This window comes from Phaseolus vulgaris, chromosome 11, assembly GCF_051622355.1.
Source record: "Phaseolus vulgaris cultivar YP4 chromosome 11, ASM5162235v1, whole genome shotgun sequence".
NCBI classification, from domain to species: Eukaryota; Viridiplantae; Streptophyta; class Magnoliopsida; order Fabales; family Fabaceae; genus Phaseolus; species Phaseolus vulgaris.
Genome location: NC_143508.1, coordinates 3,875,437 through 3,901,627, shown reverse-complemented (window position 1 = coordinate 3,901,627; position 26,191 = coordinate 3,875,437). Strand labels below are relative to the sequence as shown.

Below are 26,191 nucleotides of genomic sequence, written 5' to 3'. Positions count from 1 at the left end.
ATACATAATAATTAAGTGTTATAAAAATTATCTTCTATTATTTTATCTTCTTTGTTATATCATCTTATTTTGATTATTTTGATTATGATGATTATATTTGATGAAGAACTAATAATACTATAAATTTATATACTTGTTTACCAGTACAAAAGAAATTATTTTTAATGAAAAATTTAAATTTATGTATTTACATATATTTAATTTAAGTGATCATAGTGAGAATGAGAGATATAGAAATTTGACAAAAATAATCATGAACATTTTTTTTCCCTTCTATCTTACTCAAATTTCTCATTTTTAACTAAAAGATTTTTAACAAACTTTCTCATTTCTAAAATGTAAGAAATTCCTAAACTTTTGATACACATAAATTTTTTATTGGTCACCAAAACAAACCGTAAACTCTGATACCACCATTTTATCTTTACACATCCAAATAAATTATAAAAAACTCATATATATAAAAGATTACGACCTTATTAAATTTCTTATTTATACGCAATCTCAAACTTAAATTCATAATAATGTCATTAATTTAAAATTATAAAATAGGGTAAACTTATCAGGCTTTAAAAATTATTTTAAAACCATAACTAATATGACATATAGTTGATTCATATTATAAAAAGTTAATATAATAGGGTGGACAGTAATGAAAGTGTTAATTTATGATTCTATATTTGTATATTTGAAAGCTAAAATTGATGTTGTATGGTAGTACTAGTGGATACGTACACATATACAAGTTCCTGAAACAGTTGTGATGTGTTGGAGTGAGAGTGTGATGCCACTTTTGGATGTATCTTAAACTGTGATCATCATTTTCTGTGATTGTTGGTTCCCAGCTGTATCTCTGGACACTTGTGGTGTCTTCTTCTCTCTTCCCCTCTTACAATTTTACTTCTCACCATCCACCAATCCCCTTAATCAACCTTTCAAAATCATCACTCTCACACTTTTTATAATCAATTTAGCCTTTTTCAACTTGTTTTCCCATGAAGTGATCCCAAAGTAAATTAGACCCTACTTTGCCTCTTTCTTTCTTGTCTAGGATTTCATAATTAATAATTATTTTCACCAACTTTATTGCTTTTTCAGTTCTATAAATTCCCCCCTTCATTCACATACACTCCTCTTCCTCCCTCTCCCTCTTTCCCCATTACACTCTCTGCATAATAATAGATATTTCTACCAACTCTTCATCTTCAACCTCCCCAACCCCACATAACCAATCTCCTCCCATTCCATTTTCCACCACCAAAGTCTGAAACTTTTCTCAACTGGGGTGGAGATTTTGCCTCAATTTTGTCCTTCTCCCTGTCCAACATCTAGATATTAAATGTCCAACATCTTGTTGTTGATGTTTGAGATTCATGTATTCGATTCTCAGTGAACTCTTCTTTTCCGGGTGTATGATCAATTCCACTGTTAGGCGCAGGACCCATTTAGTTCAATCCTTCTCAGTTGCCTTCCTCTACTGGTTGTACTACGTTTCATGATTTCTAGCCCTTTCTCACTATATCACTTATATATATCATAAATCTATAATATCTACTGCTATTTTTCTGTTTTCATCGTCATCATAATATATATAGATATATATCTAAGTCTGCAATAATTTTCTGAGTTAGTAATAGTACGTGTCTGGGTCCTGCGAAGTGTGTTAATTGAGAAGGGTGTTGTATTGTGTTCTTGTCTTGTGTGGCACAACATGGCTTCCTCAAGTGGAACATGTTCAGGGTCATCCTCTCTGCTTCAGAACTCTGGCTCCGAGGAGGATTTGCGAGCGGTGATGGATCAGAGAAAGAGGAAGAGAATGATATCGAATCGAGAATCTGCGCGGCGATCTCGCATGAGGAAGCAGAAGCACTTGGACGATCTGGTTACCCAAGTGGCGCAGCTGAGAAAGGAGAATCAGCAGATACTCACCAGTGTCAACATCACTACGCAGCAGTTCTTGAGCGTGGAGGCTGAAAACTCAGTGCTGAGGGCTCAGGTGGGAGAGCTGAGCCACAGGCTGGAGTCTCTGAACGAGATCGTCGAGGTTCTGAATGCAGGTTTCGGCAACACCACCTTCATCGAACCAACCACCAATAACTCCTTCTTCAACCCCATGAACATGGGGTATCTGAACCACCCCATCATGGCTTCTGCAGATATATTGCAGTACTGAGAGAGAAAAGCAAAAGGGGTGTGTTGATTTCGCGATTTGTTCTTGTGGGTTCGTGTCTGTTGAGAAATTGTAATCACCTGCATATGGTGATAAGGAATAATGAATGTGTATGATAAAACTGGTGGAATTGTTAGGTGCTGGTTCTGTGAATGGGTCCTTTGGAGTATGGGGCATGGGCCACTACTGTATTTGTCACCCTTCTTTCATATATTAAAATAATATTAATGACCTACTTCAAAATCTTATTCTCCCAATCTTTTTCCTTTTTCTATTCACTGTTTTTGTGTAATTTATTCACTTATATCTTCAAACAATTTTGTTAATATTCCTATATTTACTTATTAAAATGGAATAATCCCATCCTCATTGATTATATGTTGAAATTAGGTTTTTGTTTGACTAAACTCAAAATGGAAGACAATTTTGTTGAATGGTTGTGAAAGTGGACAAAGTTGAATTCATCACAAGTAACAGTAATTTTCCTTGGATCATTGGTGAAATAGTCTAATCATGGTTAAGTCTGTCTCCTCTGTTTTAATTGTGTTTTTTTTTAATTAATTTTAATGTTCAATATTTTCTTGAGATTAGTTCATGTTTCTCTTTTCTGAATAATTTAATATTATTATTTTAGTCTATATTTATAAATTTAAGCAGGTACTACTTGCACGTTAATTGAGATTGTAAAATAGATAATACAATTAAAAAATAGATACTAAACCAATAAGTTGATTGGTATAGTGTTTGGTTTTACGTTTTAAGTTTAGAGTGTGAATATGAATTCGCGTTTAACTTTATCTAATATGAAATCAAATGTACATGTAATAACAATATTTTACTCACTAATTTTCTTACATAAAAGTGCTTCTTTTCTTACATAAAAGTGCTTCTAGGATTGTTATTTTTTCTAGATTTTTTCACTATATACAATAAAGTAAATTTTTGATTTATTAAAGTAATTTTCGTGTGAATGGGTTTAAACAAGACATTTATTAGAGAGAAAAAAATGATTCGTACTATTTGATGTTGACACTCTCGGAAAGAGAAAACAATTAAATTGTTGGGTAATTATAAATATATACATTGTATATTATTCTTTTATATTTCCTTTTATCTTTCTCGTTCAATCACTTAATATATTTTTCTCTTACTTTGCTTGTTCCTACTTCTTTATTTTTCTAGATCTACCCCACTCTAGACTCACAATTCGCCATAATTAATGTGATAATAAATAAAATATAATAATTAATTCTTAAGGAATAATAATTAAGTTTTTTTACCCGATTCAATTATTTTTTAGACTATCATATTCAAGTTAAGTTTATTTTTATCTTCCAAATTCAGATTATTTTTTTAATCTTACAATCCTTAATAAATGTATTTTAATTGTTTTTCTCGAGCGTATTTTTTTAAAATATTTTTAAACAAGAGTAAATATATAATAACGTCACTGCAAGAAAATCATGAAATAAAAACTAATTTTTAAAAAATCATGAAATAGAAATCAATTTGTAGAGACCAAAATAATTAGTTGTAATAATAACTAAATTAGAAATATTTTAAAAATTAAATAAAAAATTAATTTTTAAATTAATTTTTATTATTGTTGAATAGTTTTTAAATTAATATTTAATTAACAACAAGGTTTTACCTACCAATTATCTAATTTCTAAATTTGGTTTCTAAATTAAAGTTAAGGTGATTTTTGTTATATATAAGAATCGTGTAACGATGTTTTAATCTATTTTTTTGGTATATTATGTTATATCATTGTTAAAATCTCGTTCCAAATGAATTTATAAGACTTTGTTTTGAAAATATTATTTAAGAATTCATTGAAAAATATCCTTTCTGATATAAAAATAAATTTTATTATTATAACTGAAAATCTTATTTAAGATCTAAATTTTATGTTTACAATATACTTGAATCATGCAAGAGAATTAATCTTATAAATAAAGTGATAAACACTAAGTAACATTTAATGATTTGAAAAAGATAATTCTAGAACTGTGTTAGCATTTTGTGGAGGTGTCATGGAATGTTGTGGAAATACGTATCTTAATTGAAGAAAAAGTGGAGAAAAGAGCAGAAAAAGGAAAAGACAAGAAGAGCATATATAAAAGAGAAGGGTGGTAACAGAGGTTGTTGTTTGGAAGAAAAAAAGAGTCCTTTAAATGAGAAAGGTACCCTAACATGTTAGGGTATGGGCAATGTGTTTCTGCTCTCTATGTCTGCTTCCAACTCAGAACCATTATTGTCCTAGCCACTATATTGGGTTAGGGTTCATGCAAGACATTTCAGCTCTACTATTTTCGATTTTACTTTCGGTTTGTCTAAGGAAACAAACACAGACACAGACATTAATGTTATTATTGTTACGAGTTTAATGGTAAAGAGATAAAGTGAGAACAAAAAAAACTGAAGAACCGAAAAAAGTGAGAACAAAAACTGTAATTAAAAGGTGGAACTTTGTTTTAAAGTTGTTTTGTTGGTCAAGTTATTGGAAAAGGATACACATGTTCTTAGGAGAGAGGAAGATGGGTGTGCCCATTTTGTGAGGGTACAGGATCCACGTGCAAGGAACCAACGGAGTTTTCAGGAAGAATATAAGGACATGGAGTTAAGTTAATTGTAACCTCAGATTTTTCAAACCCCAAAAATATGGTTCAGTACTCAAAACATGGTCTTGCACATGTTCTTTTCTTACCCGTGTTTCATATAAAAGTGATGGAAGTGAGACGAGGAGATTCATAATTTAAAATTTGGTCCTTTTTTTTTCTTTTTTTGTGTGCTTTAGTTAATTCTCATTATACAATTTGAATATAAACTTTATTTTGCTAGTAAGTTGTATAAAATTAAGTTAAATTTAAAATTATTTATTCAAAAAATTATGTTGAAATAGAAGTTATGTAGCATAGATACTGATACGACACGGACATGAAGATATGTATAATCTCTAAAATGTAGGACATGAGGACACATATCTATGAGGACACATATCTATATATTATATAATTATGAATTATATAAATTGACAATAAAGAAGATTTATGTGCACAAGTATGTTTCAGATTATTTTTTGGAGCAGAAAGATGTTTTTCATGACTGGTTTAAAAGAATTGTTTCTTATTTTTATAACCATAATAAAAATTTATACAATAAGTTTGAGTTTTTAGAAAATTAATGTTTTTTTTTTAAAATTGTGTTAGAAACGTACTAGAATTGTTAGAAATCCAACAAATACTTTTTGAATTGGACTTCACAGATACGTGTTCTACAAGTGTCATACAAGTGTCAATGTCTCATACGAGTATCCGATATCGACACGCAATTTAAGAGAAGTATAATATTGAATGATAGTACATTTATATCTCCGAATAAAACCATGTTATTTTTGTATGATAGATTTTGTAAAATATAAGTTTGAATATAAAATTTTGGTGAAATATTAAATTAAATTTAAGTTAGTGTAAAACGAAACTAACAATTGATTTAATTTACACAAAAGTTTATATTTATTATTTCAACTTTTCATGCATTAATGCACGTGTTAAAATGCTGAATTTTAGGTAGAGAATTTTGATTCCCCACAATGTATTTTAGCCATTATATATTATACTACTAGTCTTTCTTTCTTTTTGAAAAAGAGAAAGAGTTTCATGCAATAATCTTACTCCTGGAAATTGTAGTTAATAATTAATCCTAAGAAACAAAAAGGTTGGCACACATATTCTAGTTATGACGTTCTTTTTGTTTGAAAGCAGATGAAAAATGTTTATCACACACATTCATATGAATATAATATTTATGATCTTCTTGTTGCTCTTTTTTGTTTGTGGGGAGCAGATTCTTTTTTTCATATTGCTTCATACACAGAAGAAGATCACCCTTTTGTAAGGAAAAGGTATCAATTAATTATATAATTTTCATTAAACAAGTTTTCTGACAAACATCACATTCATATCCCTTTTTTGTTTCTTCCATGAACATCGAAATGATCATTAGAAATTATAATGCTTTATTTTTTCTATCAGAATTTTTATGATGTTGTGGATAGTCGTAAGACACTCTAACACGCAAAAAAAGAGTGGAAAATGATGAAGAAAAATGTTTACCAACACAACACCTGTATATGAATGATTTGTTTTCATGGATTTCACGGTGAGTCTCGTGTAAACATCGAAATAATTTACGTATGGAATTGAAAATGGTGTGAAGATCATTTTAAAAAATGCAAATACCAATTAAATCAGAATTCTTTGAGACGTGTTGCGATCATTTTTAAGTGTTTGATTACAGATCTTTTATGTCATAAGCTTTAATAATACTTTTCCACTAAATTTAGTAATTATTATGACCTAGCGTTGAAAATCAAGAATCTTGTAAGATCAAAATAGACTAATTTATTAGGATGAAAATGAAGTAATTAAAGTAATTTAACATTTATTTTGTTACTTTGTAGTATATCTGAACAACTAATTGGATTAGAAATTAAAATAAGAACTACTAAATAGCATGAATATAATCTTGGTTATTTCTATTAAATTTTATTAATATTACACAACTCTCAAATTAATGATAGATTTTGAAGTAAAACTTATAAAAATATGTTATGGAGGGTAAGAGAGTGAGACTCGAACCTCTCTAAATTTAGTTGGTGTATCTTTTCATACAATAGTGTTTACAACTTATACTCCACAAAGTTTTTTTTGTACATATCATATCATGATTGAATTCAAAATCAAATGGTTAAAGGATCCACATCTCTTCCATTTGGATTGACACATGTAATAGTGTTTGTGATTGAGGAGTTCTAGACCCACTCTCACTTCATCCCTTCAACCTGTTCTTAATAATTGGATTTTGTGAGAATGACAATTTACATTGATTTAATAACTTAGTTTATGAAAAATGAAAAAGAAAATAATTCAAAATTTGTTAAAATGTAGTTTTCATTCTCTTATATATTATATTAAAAAATAAATTTTAAGTTTGAGTCAATTTTATAAAAGCAATTTATTATATATATGATGTGAGATATTCAACAATAATTAGTTTGTAATATTTTTTAACAATAATTTTAGAGATTATATTAAAAAAATTACATGAAAATTGTTTTATCATTAATTTTATTTTGCTTGTAATAATGATTTTAGTGAAAGTATAACTTTTTTTTAAAAAAAACTACACTATTCACTGCAATAAAATCATGAAATAGAAATTAATTTTAGAGACAAAAAATAATTAGTTGTTATAGTGACTAAATTAAAAACCATTTTAGAGATTAAAAAAAAATTAGTTTCTAAATTAATTTTTATTATTGTTAAATGATTTTTAAATTGGTATCTAATTAGTTATCAATGTTTTTTTTTATTAAATTTAGAATCTAAATAATATGTAGTTAAAACCTTGTTACTAAATTTAGAATCTAAATAATATGTAGTTAAAACCTTGATAACTAATTAGGTATCAATTTAAAAATTATTTTATAATAATAAAATTTAATTTAAAAATTATTTTTTTTAATTTCTAAAATAACTTTTAATTTAATTATTATAACAACTAATTATTTCGTATTTATAAAATTAGTTTCTATTTATTTTGTGGTTGTAGTGATTGTTTTTCAAGAAAAAGTAAGAAATATTAAATAACTGAAATTAATTACATGTCAATCACATTACATTATAAAATTGCAATGACCCTTGTTTAAATTATGTATAAAATAATAGTTTAGTTAAACAAAATGAATTTTATTTGACTGTGCATTGGGTAAGTAACATGGCTAAGTGGCTCCAATTTGAGTTTGAATGCTTAAAAAATTGAGGCTCTAGTTTCAACAAGATTCCAACATCTGTGCACTCCTCCGTCTTAAACATTGGAAGAAAACAAAACACAATAATTAAGAGATTTTTTTAAGAATTTCCTATCACTATCTTTGTCTTTGAATGCCCCATTTTTCTTCAAAAAGACAAAAACATTGTAAGGGGTCGACTATGGAGTTGTCAAGGTTTTAGTCATAGATAATTAAAAACTATGTTCTCGTGGCCACCTACGCAACTTCCATTGTTTAAATAATGTTCTTTTACAGAGAAAACCATTAAAGATTGCTTCCAAACAGACAAGACCACCACCCCAATTAAGCATGTCTTTCAGATGACAAATGGTCCATTTTTCAATGCCCTAATAAAACAAAATTAATTACACATGCAAACCCAGAAAAAAAACACCAATTAATTAACTTCAAACTTCTTTCTCTCCCTTCATTTTGTTCTGTCCTAAGTATAGAACATTAGCCTCCTGATTTTCTGTGATTGGTAATAGTCTCAATTATTGAAAACTAATAGTAATGGCAAACCTACATACAAACAAATCCACTACAGTTGAACAAATTTGTATACAAAAAACCTTCTACACAAGTCTTTCAATTATTCATGGTTTCCAAAATTTATAAATTTACATCAATATTTTATTTTATTTCTCTCCACACAGTAGTTTGAACTTTTCTTATTAATCTGTAAAAATATTAAAAAAAGGGATATGAGTTTTTCATGATTAGGAATCTTGATAAGAATACTTCTAGATTTAAATGTCCTTAGTAGAACTTTAGATTTAGATTAACGTAAATAAATAAATAAACACGATTAAAAAAGGAAAATTTTACTGTTTGTAACATTAGTATTATTAATTATAAGAGTAAATATATAAACTAGTGTTAATAGTATTATAAATACACAATAACTACTTGTAAACAAAAATGTCATTGGTGATAATTTTTTTTATAAACGATACTTTTATATTAGAAACCTGTGGTCTAAATCTAAAGGGAGAAGTTATATTTTGTTTTTTATTACAAAAAATAATAGATTATAGCTTTATTGAAGTTAAATATTGAATACAACACGATCTTAACTCCGAAATGAACCTAGAGACAATGTGTACGTAAAAAGTATAGAAAACCCTAAAAAGTGAGAAGGAATATGGGGAAGAATTTGTGCAAGTTGTGATAGAAAAAAATTGTCAAGAAAGGAATTGGTGTTAGTTGGAGTGAAAAAGCATGCTGAGAAGTTAGCCAAGAAGTCACATTTTGGCAATAAAGGTCGGTGAAAGTGGTGGAATCTACAGAAAAAACATCTGACAAAATGAGATTAAGTGTTCATCTTTTTTCATTTTTTTATGTTATGAAGAATGGTAGCCTTAGATTGACCATCATGGCTCAGTGGCTGCCACACAATAGCAGTAGCCACCACTGCAGAAAGAAAGAGCACAAATTTATCCACAATAGTTTAAAGCAGACATTCCACACAGTAAGTATCAAAAAGAAAAGTTGTTTTTAGAGGAAGATGTTTTATACTGTGAGTTGAAGAAGCTGCATGTCTCTTACTTCTTCCTTTTTTCGTTTCAGTTAATGATCCATAAAGTTGTCGAACAAGAAGCTTAAGATAGATGCAGAAGGGACCCACATGGTGTGAATAGTTAGATTGGAGTATATTTTCTGTGAAGATAACAAGATTTACAATGGAGGGTAGGCAACAAATTTGGAAGAATAATGGGAAACTTTCAGAATAAGAAACATGGACCTATAATCTGCTGCTTGGAATTATCTGAAATTTCAATTTGTGTCAAAGAATAAAATCTTACCCAGATATCTTTTACAAGTGAGGATCCACATATCTTTTTCTTTCTTTGATTAAGAACTCATGCATTCAAATGGAAAGAATAATTCTCAAAATGCAAAAGGAAAATGAAAAAGAATGGTGGGCATTGAAATGAAAGCAGAGAGTTTCTTTTTAGGATGCTCTATGGTACTATATATATTATTATGTGGGATCAAAGCTAGATTGCTCTCTAAGGAACGAAAATGGAAACTACAAACATGAAAATGCTTCAGAAATCATTCTTGAATAGATTGATAAAGTTTCTAGCATTTGGGACCGTTCATAGAAAAATGAAAGTAAAGCAAGCACTACTGTGAAAAATACAAGTTGGTGTTATTTTGTCGAACACTTGGTAGGTGTCTTATTTGTGTAGTTATTACTCGTCTCTAGAAGGTAGACTTTAGTTGCAAGTGTGGAGAAAAATGATTCGAACAGCACATTCTTTGTTTTTGAGTAAAAACGTTTAACCAATTAGATTCCCACACATGCAACACAGAAGTATGGGGTTTTCATAATTTGTTCCACTGTAAACAGCATATACAAAGAAGACATGACACTAAGACCCATCTTCATATTTCAAAACTTTTCTCATCCTCAAAAATAATACAAAACAACATCCATGAAAAAAAAACTTACAAAAATAGTTTATTCGTGTTAGAATATAAAGGTGAATGTAAAGTTTCATGTAAAATAAAACTGAACACGTTGAATATAATTATAAATGAAATCAATTTGCAAATTTAATATCTTCAAATTATATATCATTTTTTCTTGAAGTAGAAATAATAAATTAAATAATTTACCTAGTCTCTCGAAATATTTGTCTCATTATTTGCTTCATTACTAGCTGGATATTCGTTAAAGAAATATCTATAACTTTTTTATATTTACTGTATAATTTTTTAATTTTAAAAAATTATTTAAAAACAATTTTATAAAATATAAACTTACATGAAATTTGATTTTAAAGTATAATTCAAATAAAATTGTATAATAAAATATTAATTTAAATAAACATGATATTTTAAAAAAAATATGTATAAATTTTAAAAAATAACTTCATAGATTTAAATAAAAAAATATAAATATGTAAAATTAAATTTAAAAAAATTTATGGGTATTTTTTTTTCATTAATAATTTTATTTTGATCACTTTTCTAAAAATTCAAATAAAATTCATTAAGACATGATTACTCACCTGTTAGATATTGGGTGATTTTGTACCCACCTCATTAATGTAATTGAAAGATTCATACTAATTAATTGTAAGCAATATTTATCAAAGATATTAGTTTTATTAATTTAGTATTCATTAGGAAGTTTAGCCAAAAATATTTAAGTATAAGTATTAATGATATTTTTTTTTTTTACTTTGATAGTGTGTAAAATTAAGATAAAAAAATAATAAGGATGAAATGGGTTATGGTCTGTTTTTGTGGAGTGTGGAAGAAAAAGTTGTATGGAAGTTATAGTATTATATAGATGAAAAGAAGAGAGAAGGATGAAGAAATGTGGGAAGAGGGGTTTTGATTGCATGTTAGGAAAGCTAATTTAGTACACTTATTTATTGCAAAGAGGGAGACCATGTGGCCAACCATGTCTAAGACTTTCTTTTGTTCCACAACAATACAACTATGTTTTTCTAGCTATAGTACCTACACGATTCTACAATTTCTTATCATTTCCTAAAGATGAGATCCACTTTTCCCCTAATAAAAAAATTGAAGGATACAATCATTATTATAATATGATGTTTAGGTTATGTTAAAATGCATATTTTTTAAATGTGAATGTGAATTATTTTATCGAAAAAAGAATAAATAAATTAAGGAGAATACTTTAGGTGTTTATAAGTGTGAATGAAAATGTGTAGTTTGTTGTAATAATTAAATTAACATTCGAGGTTGCTTCAAGTGGCAAAGAGAACCATTTAGAGTAGATTGTTTTTTAAGATAAAATTTATAAGGGTTAAATATGTTTTTCGTCTCTTTACTATAATGCAAAATTGATTATTGTCCCCAGTTCAAACTTTAGACAGGTACTTGTAGTAAGAAAACTAGTAGAATAAATTTTTATCAGTTTTTCTTTTTATGTAACAAACCGATCTTATATTATAATATTCACGTCAACAATGAATCAGCATGAAATATTATCTTATTTCACATTGAAAATTTATTTGTTACATAAAATAATTGATAAGAATTTATTTCCATAATTTTCTTACTACAAGTATCCAAAAATATAAAATTTGAGTTAAGAACAAACATTAATTTCGATTGAAAATACATATAAAAAAACATATTTAACCTAATTTAAAATATTATATTTTTTTATTAATTGTTAAGAAATCTACAATTAACTCATGTATAATTGCTCGATTAAGCTACATAATCATGTAATTTTTGTTTTAAATTCTATAACATATATTTAATGAAAGTTGTTTATGTTGGAAAAAACGTTATGACATGTTACTTATTTTAACTGAAAATTTTGATGAGAAAAGTAAAAGTAATTCTATCTGTTTTATCATTTTATTTCCTTATAGAGAGTTACTTGTACCTTTTTTTCTCAAGAAAAATACAAATTGATAGCTAGGCAAAATTTCTAGATTGAAATACCATATAGTTAGCTAGAAGCTAAGAACTCCTTCCAATAACAGAAAAAAGGTTTTTTAATATCAGTCGTATAATTGATGGAGATTTAATCGATATAAAAAGTGTCAGTTTCTATATAGAGATTGATGTAGTAAATGCTGTTTTTTTAAACTAGCTTATTTACATGATTTTAACTTTTTTTTAAAAAAATTAACAACATACACCATATATACAAATAAATTGTATATAAAATTATGATGTAATTTCTTATTTTTGTAGGTTTATATTTATTCAGATTTATTAACCAATTCATAAAAGTAAGAAAACAATATCGTGAGCTAGTAGTAATTAGTCTTAAGAATTAGTTTAAATCATTTTTATAAAGTTTATTTATAAACTAAAATTTGCACTCACTTATATTTAGACATTTTTTTTTCGTATATAAACCTTTTAAAACAGAAAATAAAGTAAAAAAAAAAATAGTAACATTTTTGTTATTTATGAGACAATTGAAATGTTACACACTCTCTTAAAGAATCATTAGTTCAAAATCATACCAAATATTATTTTAAAATAATTATTGCGAAACTTAACTATCTTATAGTACACTTTGTTTGAATGGCAATGTAAAAGTATTTATTATATATATAAAAAGTTTTTTTTAAAATTTTTGTAAGTTAGTTTAATTTTGAAGTAAGTAACAATCAATATATTTACTCCTGATTTTAGTGAAACAAAAATCATGATATACTTTAAACTAAATTAAGAATAAATATAGCTTTATAGTACACTTTTTATTGGTCAGTCTTTATAGTTTACTTTAAACGTCCTTGTGTTTTATTGGGGCTTTATCCTAATTATATATCATAATGACTTCTCTGCAACCTCTCTTAATTAACAAGCTGGATTATATTAAAGCTAAAAGAGATTAATTATAATGTTTCACTTTTCTTACTCAAGAAAAAGAGCAAAATTGAAAGCATTTTGATGTCTTTGATTTTTTTAATAAAGCACTTTTTTTGGAGTGGGTGCACATAAATATGGAAATATCGAATAATCTAAACCAAACAATAATTTAAGTGTTAAGAAGGTTCTCCAAAATAAAAATAAAAATTATGATAAATAATTTGTGGATCATCTATATAATTTGTGTAAAAGTATGTCTTTATCTTTTAGTAAATTTTAAATATATATATTTTATACTTATTCGCAACTTGTATCACTAAATTTAATACTTAGTTATCATCAAACCTAATGAATTGAATAAATTATTTTTATATAAATTAATTATAAAACGATCTCAATGTATCTTAATAGGTGTTAATTGACCAAATTAACCCTATAAGTTTTGTAGGAAAAATGCAATTTGTAAAAAGTAACGGTTTAAAATGTGTGCTATAAAAACAAAAAATAATTATAATACATATTTATGCGGGTGCAATTTTAGAATTTCCTAGATCGATTTTAGAATAATATTGTAAAATATAGGATATTTTTGCGTTGTTTTAAAATTAATTTAGAGGGAAACTTTTTAAATTGGTTTTTGAGAAATGATGGATTAAAATTCATATGACTGGGCCTCAAACAGATGGGCTTCTTCATGCCACTGGTGGCCCGAGCAAACTTCCTAACCAGGGATGAAAAAAAATAATTGCGTTTTTAATATTTATGAGTAAAATTCACAATATGGGTATTTTTAATATATATATAATATATATATAATTATTTGTTTTTTTAACTGATATCATAGTATTAATCCGCCAGTATTGATACATATTTAAGTTATTAAAATAAAGTTAATTGTTAAATATTTACTTAAAATTTGATTTTATAGATTTATATTTTTTATTTGGATTTGAGTTGTTTGTAACGAGGTTAACTTTATTTAACTTTATATTTTATGATTTATTTAGATTAATTTAATTTGTATTAATATTTTATTAGAAATTTTTTAAAATTATACTTTAATTTCAATTTTTTATTTGATTTATGTTCTTATAATATTGGATTGATCTATACGTGTCATTCTCCTTTTTTTACTTTTTAATCTTTAGTTCTCGACATGAATAGATGCTATCATAGTTCAATATTCAAGTTAATTATTAGTTTAATTTTTAGAATTTATGATTTAGGATTTAAGTTCGGTATTAGGATTATGTTACCTCTAGCATTAAGCTTTTCTTTTATTTATAGTAGTTATTTTATGTTAGATCTTTAACTACACTAAATAATTAGGTCGAATGCAATGAAATTCAATTTTTTTTAATTACATTTATGAGTGTTTATTACAAAATACTCATTAATGATACTGTTAATTTTGTATATTTTTTAGAAAATTGTCTGTGATTTGTCGACCGAAATGTCAAGATGTTGGATAATTTTCGGCAGTAACAATAGTTTCTCTAAAATTAATTTAATATATAATATATTTGAATTGGTTATTTATATAAATGATTTAGTATAAATATTGTATTCTTTGTCAGTCCTTATGATAAATACCATTAACTTATAAGAGGTAAATTAGTTAATTTTTATATTAATTTACTTCTTTTACTCTTAGAAATAAATCTTTAATATTTGTGTTATTAAAAACATTAATACGTGAATTATAGTTTAACTTATATTTTTCCTTGTCAAAAACAAATTCCATAGCAGATACCGAAATCATTTAATAAAAACATAAGTAAAAAATATGTCATAAAATTAATAAAGCCATCTTATGAAAATAATCATATATACTTTCTGGAAAGTGTTTTTATAATAAATTGGGGAAGGAGTAATTATTATATAATAACCAATCTTAAATACATCATAAAGTTACGAAATCACGTTAAAATAAATGCAATTCACGTACTATTCGTTATTAATTGAATTTTATGAGCAATTTTGTCAATAACAAAACGGTTTATTGGCATTTTCTATTTTCAAAAAAATAGAAACAAAAAGATAATACTTAAGTTGAGTTGCTCCATTTGGTGATTTAGGTTTGGTGAACTCCACCTTTGTTTGAGAAAAAAAAAAAATACAGTGACCAAAAATTAAAATTTAATTAAATTAAAAATCTTATTTCCAAGAGAGTAAGTGTTACAAACAAAATAATTGTTCATATGTCACACATTTGCCTATCTGCCAATAGTTGCAAATAAAAATTATTATATTTAATTTGTTGAATCGGAGTGATAAAGTAGGTTAAACTTAATAAATTGACAGATTTAGTCAGTAAAAAAGTTGAATCGAATAACTTTAACTCACTAATTTATTAAATTATTCACTATCATACAAATCTAAAGTTTTTTTCATCAGACATAAATTTAAAGTGAATTAGGTGCGATCAACTTGCCAAGTTTTTTTATTTATTTAAAAATAAAGAAAAAACCTAACAATAGTCGTTGGATTAAGTTTCAAATAATTTTATTAAAAGTTATGTTTAATACTCTATTATTTTTTAAGTTTCTAACTACATTATGTTTCTCTATTTTCTTCCATGTCAACTCATGAATAATCCTTTTATATCATTTTATTTTATTTTATAAATCTATTACAGATTATAACCCAACTTATTTTTCCTAGAACAAAGGTTGGATTCTAATTCCAAATATACTTTTAAAAGTAACTTAGCTCAATTTCCTCTTTTCAATGCTGAAAGTGGGCCAAGGTATGTCGATGTACGTTGACCCATTCTCCTACCTTATGACCAGGGCAACAATTAGGAAGGAAATTCTTCCTGCACCTCAAGCATTTTTTTCTGCACCCCATTTTTAAAAAATATCGAAATTATCCTTTAATATCTTTATTGAATTTATTTTTAATTTTAAAATATGAAATCCGAACATTTCCAATATTATAAAATATATAAGTTAAAATTGTATTTTTTTTATTTTAAAATTTTTATTTCAAAATATCCAGTTTAAAATAAAAAAATTATATTTTGAAATTGTACACTTTAGATTATACAATCTGAAATTCATTTCGAATTTTTTTTTATAGCATTGGAGTAAATCGCCCAACAAGTATTATAACTTTTTTTCTTGATCCATTAACGAAAACAAACTAGCCCGAGACCAGGGCAGAAATTTTCCTTATTAGACATGTTTACTGCTCTTCATCTCTCTCATTTAGATCCACTACGAGACTATAAGAGACAAATGTCTGAATATAAATATTTTATTATTCAAATATCTTTATTATTAACTTAAAAATCAATTATAATAAAATACAAAATTGTAAGTCTTTACACATTTAATGAATTTTACTCATCTTTCTGGTTTTCAATAACTAATATTTTAGAAAGGACGTGTTAGTAGCACTCTTTGTGTGAAAACGCAATCAAGCTACACATTTGAGAACACAAATCTAATTTATTTTTTTACTCGCATAATCATAAATAACAACCCTTTAATTTAAATTATCTGCTATTTAAAATTTAATATAAATTCAATAATAGTATAACAATTACATTATCATTCGATTATAAATTGGCATATAGGATAAAATTACTAGTTTTTACAATAACTACTTTAAAAATCACATATAAATCCCATTTAAACAAAGAATTCTAGACAAACACTTATATTAGAAAATAATAAAATCAAATGAATAAAGTTTCTCACAGATTAAAATGAGCTTATGCACTTAATATTTTATAAAAAATAATAATGTAATTTCTCTAAATTCTAAAACCCTTCGGTGATATTATTACTTGAATTTATCAAATTAGTTCAATTAATTTTAGTTATTTATTTTCTTTTCCTATAAATAGTATTACTTAAAATTAGAAATAATATTTGAAATTACTTAAACAGTACAAAAATCTTTATTTGATAATGTAACAAAACCAAAATTAAACTCAATTAATCAGGCCGATATTGTAAATGTACTATCACTAGTGTTTTTGCTTACATGATTTCTTTTTAAGGGAGAGCACCTCATTAGGCTGAGTTATGAAGTAAAGAGAATTTTTGCTTTCTTGCAGACTAGGCATAAAACATGACAATATCCATCTAGGGTTATTTATTTCCAATCCACCAAGTCCATGGCACACTTCCTTTCTATTTCACTCACTCTTCGCATCAAAAGTATTTTTATGGTGTAACACTCTATTTATTCCATTCTCAAATCCAGAGGGCAGAGAGATGGAAAAGGCATCCCTCCTTATAAAATATACAAGCTATGGAGTAAAAACACATTCTTAAGTTTCAGTGTGAAATTTCTTACTTTGCACGCTTGCAAAGTAAAACTAAATTATGACTCGAATTTAATAAATGATGCAACATGGTGAAGAAAAACCCTTTGATAAAAGAATTGCAATGGTAAAAACAAAACTGTCATAGATCAAACCTCAAGAGGGAGAAAATCAATCACACAACCAGGTAGCTTTCTGTGATCAACTGTGTCCTCTGAAAATATTTGGGAGGATTACCACCTTTTAGCGGTATGGTGTTGGTGACCTACAAAGAGAAGTGATGCATGAGTTTAAGCTCCCATTCAAGCAATATTCCGAAATGGAATGTCAATTATAATCCATTATTGTAGATGATGGCAAATGAATTGAATTAAATGATATAAGATTTCCCAGCCAACAAATCCAATAAATGTTTCAGTTTTAACTTTGACACATAATTTAAATGGTACAGTACAGCCATGACCATAAGTCAAATAAAAAAAACTGAAAATCAAAACAAACCTTCAGGTTGCTAAATGTATCTGTTGCTTTAAAACAAATGGAAATGGGGAAGAATGCTGATGAATCGGCTTGTGGAACAACAAATTCCATTGACCCACTGACAAATATATTAAGTCAAACAAAACAAGTTCAAAAATTTAACATTATAGTGAATACTGCATGTCAACTCTTCAAAAAATCACCTAAACTTTAACATACCTGCGGTTTGAATTATCAATCAGAAGGACAGACCACTCTAGAAGGGAATTCCTAGAGTCAAACCTGCAAAACAAATTTTATAGGGATTATAAGAGAGAAAGGAAGAAACAGTAAAATAAAATAATTTCACAACATAAATATATGCTAAGTCAACAACTGATGATCTTGGGAGGGGAGGGGAGCAGAATTGATCTGTGGAGCTTTGTAATTCATCCAAATACGGTCAGCATTTCAAAGATTGCCAACCGTTAACATTAAACACATCGATTTTAATATAAACCAGCTCATTTGCAGCAACGTCCAATGCAAAATACAAAAACCTTGGCCCTAACATTTATTCAGAGGTAAAAAAATAAAGAAACAAATCCCACACCTCCATTCCCCATCAACCTGGCTAACAGATGGTGCATCCCGAAGAGATGGAAGAGGTACTGAGATCACAACATTCTGCAAATCAAACATTGAGGAAGCCTCATACTCGATGCTGACATAAGTATCGTTTCCAGAAGAAGAGGGCCAGCAGTTGACTGCAATAGGCATTGTCAGTTATTAATGCGTGAATACAAATTCAAAATAGTGGACCATATGAACAATAGTTGTAAACCCACTTGTCAGTGGCACCATTGATTCATCAGTGCTTTGCATTCTCCACTTTAAAAGACCAACACCTTCAGAACCACCAGTTTGACCTGTGGGGAAAGGTCTACTGGGATCCTTTAGGCCTAGTATATTTTCATTGGAAAATAATTCTTTATTCATGTTCGGGTGTGTCTTGAAAATGATGGCTTGATTCTCACCAGTCTGGACCTGTAAAAACAAGGCACAGTATGCAAGTGCTCATAATTTTAATTGTCCTCTAGTTAAAAACCGTCTTAAGCAAGAATTCAAAAAAAAATTATTCAGTTAAACCCTAACAATACATGACATATCGAAAACACCAGAATACTTCATATCAATCAAACTATGGAACCAGAACTAATATCACCCTACAGAAATTTTAACCACCAGTATCTTCCCATCATTTCATCCTTTGTGCCTAACTGAATTATATCTGATCCCTTCCTTTTTTTTCTCTTCCCTTTTACTTTTGTCGTTGTTGTCATGATGTCAACATTCAAGAAGACTAAAACTGATATATTGTAATCCAACTATATTAGTTAATGGCTGTTCACGAAAAGATCTTTCAAGCCACTAAGGCACACCAAAAGTTATGATAACCACAAGCTCAGTGGAGACACGTCAAGGTAGAAAGAGGATAGTGAGAATGTGATACCTGAACTTGAATATGTCCATCCTCTTTGCTGAGAATTTGGAGAGACAATGTGCCTTGAACATCAAAATTACTGATTCCACCGTCTCGTTTTAGTGCCACATTTAGTTTCTCTTCAACAGTTAAAGTGATGGGATCCGTGGGTGGTGGGGCAGCTGCCTGAGACAGGCTACGTTTCGGCTGAATATCTTCAAGAAAGACCTCACCTTCTGCTTTCAATGATTCCAAAAACTGGTTTGTCCTTTGGGATTTACCAAGCTTCATTCCGAGACCTTTTGATGGAGCGGTAGCAGACGAAGTAGGACGACCTAAGGAAGGGAATAACACACAAGTACATAAATGAAAAGGCTACTCTTCATATAGCAACATCTTAATTTGAACATAGAATAAACCACAGCGAGGACACTACATGTTTCAATGCCCTTTCCAGTCATTACATTTAGAAGCATTCTACAAGATTTCATGAAAATCCATGAAGACCAAACCTTTAGACTTGGTAGGAAAGGAATCAACATCGGAACTAAATCCGAGACCAGAGCCACTTCCAAAAGCATTTCCGCTGCTAGATATGCTCAAATCACTAAAGCTATTTTCAAATTTTCCAGAGCCTAGTGACTGTAAGGGACCAAATCCCCCTTTATCAACTTTGTTTTTTTCAATCTGTAGAAAACATACATTAATTTGAACAAATAATGTCACTCCCAGAATATAAAACAATGTAACAGTCCCTCCAATCATACCTTGCTTTTATCAATCTCACTAGCTTTACGCTTCATAACATCCTTAGTTTCATTGATTTTGCTCTGCATAACTAGTTTGTGCAGTTTCTCTTCATGACTCTCCATCTCACAGAACTGCTTAACCTGTGCAACAGTCACATTTTCCTTGTGCCCGAGAGAGATGACTTCATCAAATGCAAAAATCAACTCAAATGCATGTTCAGAAATACCCTCTTCATCGAGGGAGTAAGAATATTCAGGCACCTAAAAGTATTAAGGAATGAACTAATTCTATAAGCACAACATTTTGGCAAAAAGAATATATAGATATTAAATGGCTCTAAAACTGACCAATAAAGTTTAAGAAAATCCTACACCTCCAGTAATAACCAATTGATCAATCCTAAACCATCCTGGACCTTCCTATAAAAATTAATATACTAAATGCCACGTTTAAGAAAATTGATTGTACCTTTAAAACTCTAAGAGAAAACCAAAATGAGTAGCTAAGGCACAGAACAAATTCTAGATTCAGGGGGCGAGTCTCACCAAGTTAAAGACAAAACCAAGCACTTGAAAAGTAATTGAGCTAGTAGCATAATAACATAAAGCATAAAAAAAAGGATACAAGTCTGGAGAGAAGTCTCAGAGTTGTCAAATCTTCCAGTATGTTGCTGTTTTTGTTTGTTATGAGAAGTAGATATAGTGTTTCTATTGGCTGGTAAACATAGCGTACATTCTCTGTCTCAAAATACGTGTGCTGCTTTCCAGTGCCTACCAACTTGGGAAATGCTGCTAGAAGACCCTCAATTCTGATACGAGACATGTCCACAAACTGCCTAGAAACTAGCACTGTAAACAACACAAAAAGGTGTTTTGGTAAAAGAGCACAGATGTTGAATCCATTCTGTTTAGGTACCACCAAATTCGACATTATAAGCGATTCAAATTAAGGTTTGCTGTACAAACTAAAAACTAATCTTGAATTTGACAATATTAAGTAATGGGCCAATTGATAAGATATAATATTTGAGAAACATACAAAACTAACAGATTTAGTTATTAAGTAGGAAAAGGATTTAATAACTCCATATATGTTGCTGACAGAGAGTAATGGGAAGATAGATTACAGATAAAAGAAAAAATAGACTAAAAATCACAGATCATGTATCCTAATTTTAACAATAGGAGTATACAATATATATATCAGTTACTTGGTTATCTCAACATCAGGAATCATAAACCAAATCAAAAGGCATAGTATTGACGGTAGATTCCCACATATCAAACTAATGTATATGATGCTGGAAAGCAACTACCCCCACTAGGAATTTCTACCTTTTAGTCCCTAAAACCGTATTGCCTGTATTTCAGGTTCAGATTACTAAAAAGGAAGAAGTCGACTATTCTTTCAAAGGAACAGGTCAGGGACTTGGGTAGAGGGCAACGGAGAACTAACCTTTTCCAGATTTGCTCACAATGGATGCAGCAAGGACAACCTGTTGAACAATTAAAACAAAATTTTAATGGAACATAAAGGAATTCGAGAATATATCGAAAGATAAACTACTATTCTTCCTCCATGTGAATTCTTCTTTTTCCTTGGTCAAAAAATAATTCTTTTTTAAGTTACTAAAGGGACTGAGCCTGTGACCTCTGTCTAAATCTAATCCCAACACCGCATTTGAGTAACACCCAATTGGCCTTTGACACGCAAATTGATCAGACAGTCAGGGCCACCATTAATTTAGGATTAAATTAAACATTCAAAGCAATGTTGCTAGAATTGGGATGAAAAGAAGAAAAAACAACACACATAGAAGATCCAACATTACGAGTAATCTGGAAGCAAATTCAAGCTTCAATGTTACCACAGGAAGGAGAGGAAATATTTATACAAGATTTCAATTTCAAAGCAGATAAAAATATATTAGGAGGCTCCTTCAGGCTGTAATTCTAGATCATGGTTTAAAAGTAGATGTACAACAAATTGGAGTAGCTACAATGTGAATATAGTATAAGAAGTAAAAAAAACGATAATTAAAACAATTTAGTTAAAGCAAAATCAAACAATTAATGTTAAATAGTCAAGCAAATCAAACAAGTCTTGCAATATTTAACCAGGGGACTGCAAGGAGACAAGAAGTGTTACCATCTTTCCACTTGATCTTTGAAATGAGCGAGTGCTTCCAGTGTCAAAATGAATCTGCCAAAAAAAATTCATGATGTTGTTAGCAGTCGCCAGCTGCCAAATCCTGATGTCAAGTATACATTATAGTAGTCAATATGAACACCCATAGCTTATTCCGGTCATGGCTGAAAAAACTTGCAAAATCAAAGCCTGTAAGGCCAAAAATCCCACAGGCCTAGAATCAACCGTTGCATATCTTTGCACTTTTGAAATCAGGTACATTGAGGGATTAACCACAAAATGAAAATAAATCAACTCAACAAATTATTATTTTAAAAAAATCCACCTATAAACTCTCCAATACCAACCTCTATGCTGACACATTGACACTTGACAAGGAAACAGTGTAAATGATCAATGTTCAAGTCTATTAAGTGAAAAATATCAACAAATGCTGTACTTTCAAAGGTTCAACAGTAAACTCATTCATAAACGTGCAGCTGTTACTAAGGTTCAAGTCGTGCATTTATAGGAAGAAAGAAAACTAGAAGAAAAGTAAAATTCGTTTCTCCAAAATGATCTGCGAAATTACTCTCATGTCATAAGAATTGGAATTTAAACCTAATTAACTTTACAAAAACACTTATAAATTAAGGTTTGAACTCACTTATATACTATAAAATATTATTATCTCTGTGAGATCTCCAAACCTTCAAACCTTCCTACATTCTCCATAAGCTGGTTGTTAACCTATTCGTAAGTTTATAACTTATTGAGAATTTTCCGTAAAAGTAGCAAAAAACACAACCACATAAAAGGACCTCGCTCGGTTTCAAGGCATTGGAATTAACTCCGTCGAATATCGTGAACAAAGAATCTAAAGCTACACAACAAAACACAGCGACATAAGACACTCCATGCGGCGGAGTCTAGATCTAATCAGCAACGACTCGAATCTCAGGCAGCCTAAAAAATTCGTGATATAGGCGTCCTGATCCTATCAATTTGGCTACATTCCCAAACACGCAGAATTAGAACCAAAATCATACAAGGTTACGTCGAGATGGATCACTTTTAACGAACCAAAACACAGAAGGAAGAAATTATCGCACACGAAAACTAAAGCGAGACGAAATCATTAGGAAGAAACGAAATGTGCAAGAAATAAGAACAATGTAACCTGCTGGCGCTAGATCTATAAGCACCGTGCAACAGAGAGTGATAACGAAAACTGTTATAGTTATGATCTGAAATGGAACGGAACCCAATCAAAGAAACGTTTCCAATTTAGCTCCGCTCAGGAATTTATACATTTCGTAAATGTCCTCTTTTCGCTCGCTTCTCTCTCGTGTAGGAGAATGGTTTCCGCTTTTTAATAACTTTTATTTATAATTGAAATCAACTAAATAATTGTGGTACAACTCGGTATTTTAACTCTATTACTTAATATTTTTTGGCACGGCAATTTGGTAGGTATAAAAAATATACATAATTAAAAAAACACTTAAAAAATAAAAGGCCACTGGATATTAAAAAAATAATTATTTATTTTATCTTTATATTTAGACAATTTTTCATTTTAATCTCTGTATACTGACTTTTGTTATGTTCTAATTTTTATAATATTTTTTTAATTACTGTTAATTATATTTCAATAATGTTAAATTTTTTGAAGTGGCCATTAGACGCTTGTATGTTACAATTAATATGCTATGGTGTGAGGTCCAATGATTAAATTACGCATTTAGGTTTATACTTAGTAAAACTTTTTGGTTTAGTTTGTATAAGTAGAAACTTTAAGTTTTAGTCTCCATGTGAGTATTTTTTATTTTGTTAACTTTAGATGTCTAATATTTCTCAAAGTGATTAAAATGTACGATATAAAATTGTTGAAGATTTTTTTACAATTGTCAAAATTGTTTGAAAAATTTAAAACAAAGATATTTCTTTCAGGCCACATGTGTATATGTATGGAGAATTCCAACAACAAAAGTATACACTCGATATCTTAGGATTAAATTTTGATTAAGTATTCAATGAATTTGTTGAAGTTTTTGGATTTTATAAATAGTTTTGAAATTATTTAAATTGAATTTTGTTATCTAAGTGACTGAGGAGGTTTAAACACACAATATGTAAAGATCGAATACAAGTAAGTGGTCGAGGAGACCTTGATGTACACGATTTAAAGACTGAATATCACATAGGTGACATGACCAAAAACAATCCTATGAAATAAAGGTCATCTCTTAATATAATATGATTAACTTAATATTACAACACAAAATACTACACTAATATTGATATTAGTCTAATGGATTTATGCAAATTTCGGCCAGCATCAAAGGTCCACCATGATCTTATAAATATGCATGACAACCAAGATAAATGTACGCATTGATTACAACAATCAATACTTCAACCATTGAATATCAAACTCTGACTTGAGCGTCAAAGTGTTTTTATAAGTACCGCCAAAGACCGAAACCACCAACAATTGTTAGACTACTTCTTCGATACATGTGTAAGAACAAATTTAGATGATGTTGGAAATTGCACGTCAACTAGAGATATAAACATTTCATAATATATAAGCATGTGCAAACCTCACTTTATAAGTCACCGTTATAAGGTTGAGTTAGATTTAATATGATATCAGAGTTATTTATATCCTATCATTTTACATGTTGTATAAGGTTAGTTAAAAACACATCATAAATTGGAAGAGTTTTATATTTAAAAACACAACTTTGACACTTTAACAATTATATGGTAGATCGTGTTTTCCAATCTCCATCACTTTAACTATTAGAGAATTTATAACGATTATATATTCTCATTTTTTAATTTCGTGACTATGTTAAAACACTCACAATCATTGCAAACTTACGTAGGAACTAAATCATAACAAATTTAATCCTATAAGGATTAAAACCTAAAATTTTAGACACATAGTTTATGGAATGCAACTGATGGATTTCATGTGGCTATATCAACAACAATTTAATGTCGTTATAATGCAGAGTTTGTGTAGGAGGGACTAGAAAAAATATTGACTAGAATGTAGAGTTTGTATAGATATCAAAACACAAAAAATGGGTACAAATATTAAAAAAAAAATAATAATCAAAACCTAAAAAGAATGATAGACATGAAGGAGGAGTTATAAAAATAATGATAAAAAATTATAGTTTTTTTTATGAAAACAGTCCATATTAATACTTTAATTGCCTAAAACCAAAAAACTAATTAACCTATATTTTTCACTTTTTTTTTTTGAAATAAAATATTTAAAATTTTAGAGGAGGGAAGTTGTTACTTTGAAATCTTACTTTAACGAGTGAAATTTGAAGAAACATTTCTAAATTTTGTTAACTCACTCAAGAGGTGATGTTGCAGCTAAGCAAAAAAAAGTCTAAAAAATGTCCAAATTTATCATGTCTTTTTTACTCGTCAAAACATCAAATTCGCCAAGCAAAATTTCACTTTAAATACGTTAGACATAAAAGATTGTTATTAGGGACGTCACTTTTTGCATTGTGGCATTAAAGAGACTACAAACTTCAAATTTTATATTTTTATTTATCATGTTTCCAATTATGGTGTGTGAGAGGTTTGTCATAGTTCAATGTTTATTTTATGAATAAGTTCATTTCACTTTTTATTTTCTTTTTCTCTATTCTATAGATGCTTATAAAAATTCCTATCTAAATATACTCTTAATTTTATTTTATTTCAACCACAAGAGTTTTATAATTGCTGAAGAGT

At 28.5% G+C, this 26,191-nt stretch overlaps 2 protein-coding genes across 2 annotated transcripts; one reads left to right on the top strand and one right to left on the bottom strand.

The window, feature by feature from the left end:
* The first annotated feature begins 1,115 nt into the window (after positions 1-1,115).
* LOC137822080 (bZIP transcription factor 44) lies at positions 1,116-2,413 on the top strand. Its single transcript, XM_068626989.2, has one exon. The coding sequence runs from the start codon at positions 1,712-1,714 to the stop codon at positions 2,171-2,173; it is 462 nt and encodes a 153-aa protein (XP_068483090.1). The 5' UTR covers positions 1,116-1,711; the 3' UTR covers positions 2,174-2,413.
* A 14,989-nt stretch (positions 2,414-17,402) lies between these two features.
* LOC137826606 (coatomer subunit delta) lies at positions 17,403-23,827 on the bottom strand. Its single transcript, XM_068632633.1, has 12 exons — positions 23,604-23,827; positions 22,445-22,498; positions 21,752-21,791; positions 20,921-21,144; positions 20,314-20,556; positions 20,059-20,233; positions 19,577-19,881; positions 18,912-19,110; positions 18,677-18,830; positions 18,304-18,366; positions 18,106-18,202; positions 17,403-17,869 (listed from the first exon to the last, which is right to left on the bottom strand). The coding sequence occupies exons 2-12, from the start codon at positions 22,445-22,447 to the stop codon at positions 17,780-17,782; spliced, it is 1,593 nt and encodes a 530-aa protein (XP_068488734.1). The 5' UTR covers positions 22,448-22,498; positions 23,604-23,827; the 3' UTR covers positions 17,403-17,779.
* Positions 23,828-26,191: the final 2,364 nt, after the last annotated feature.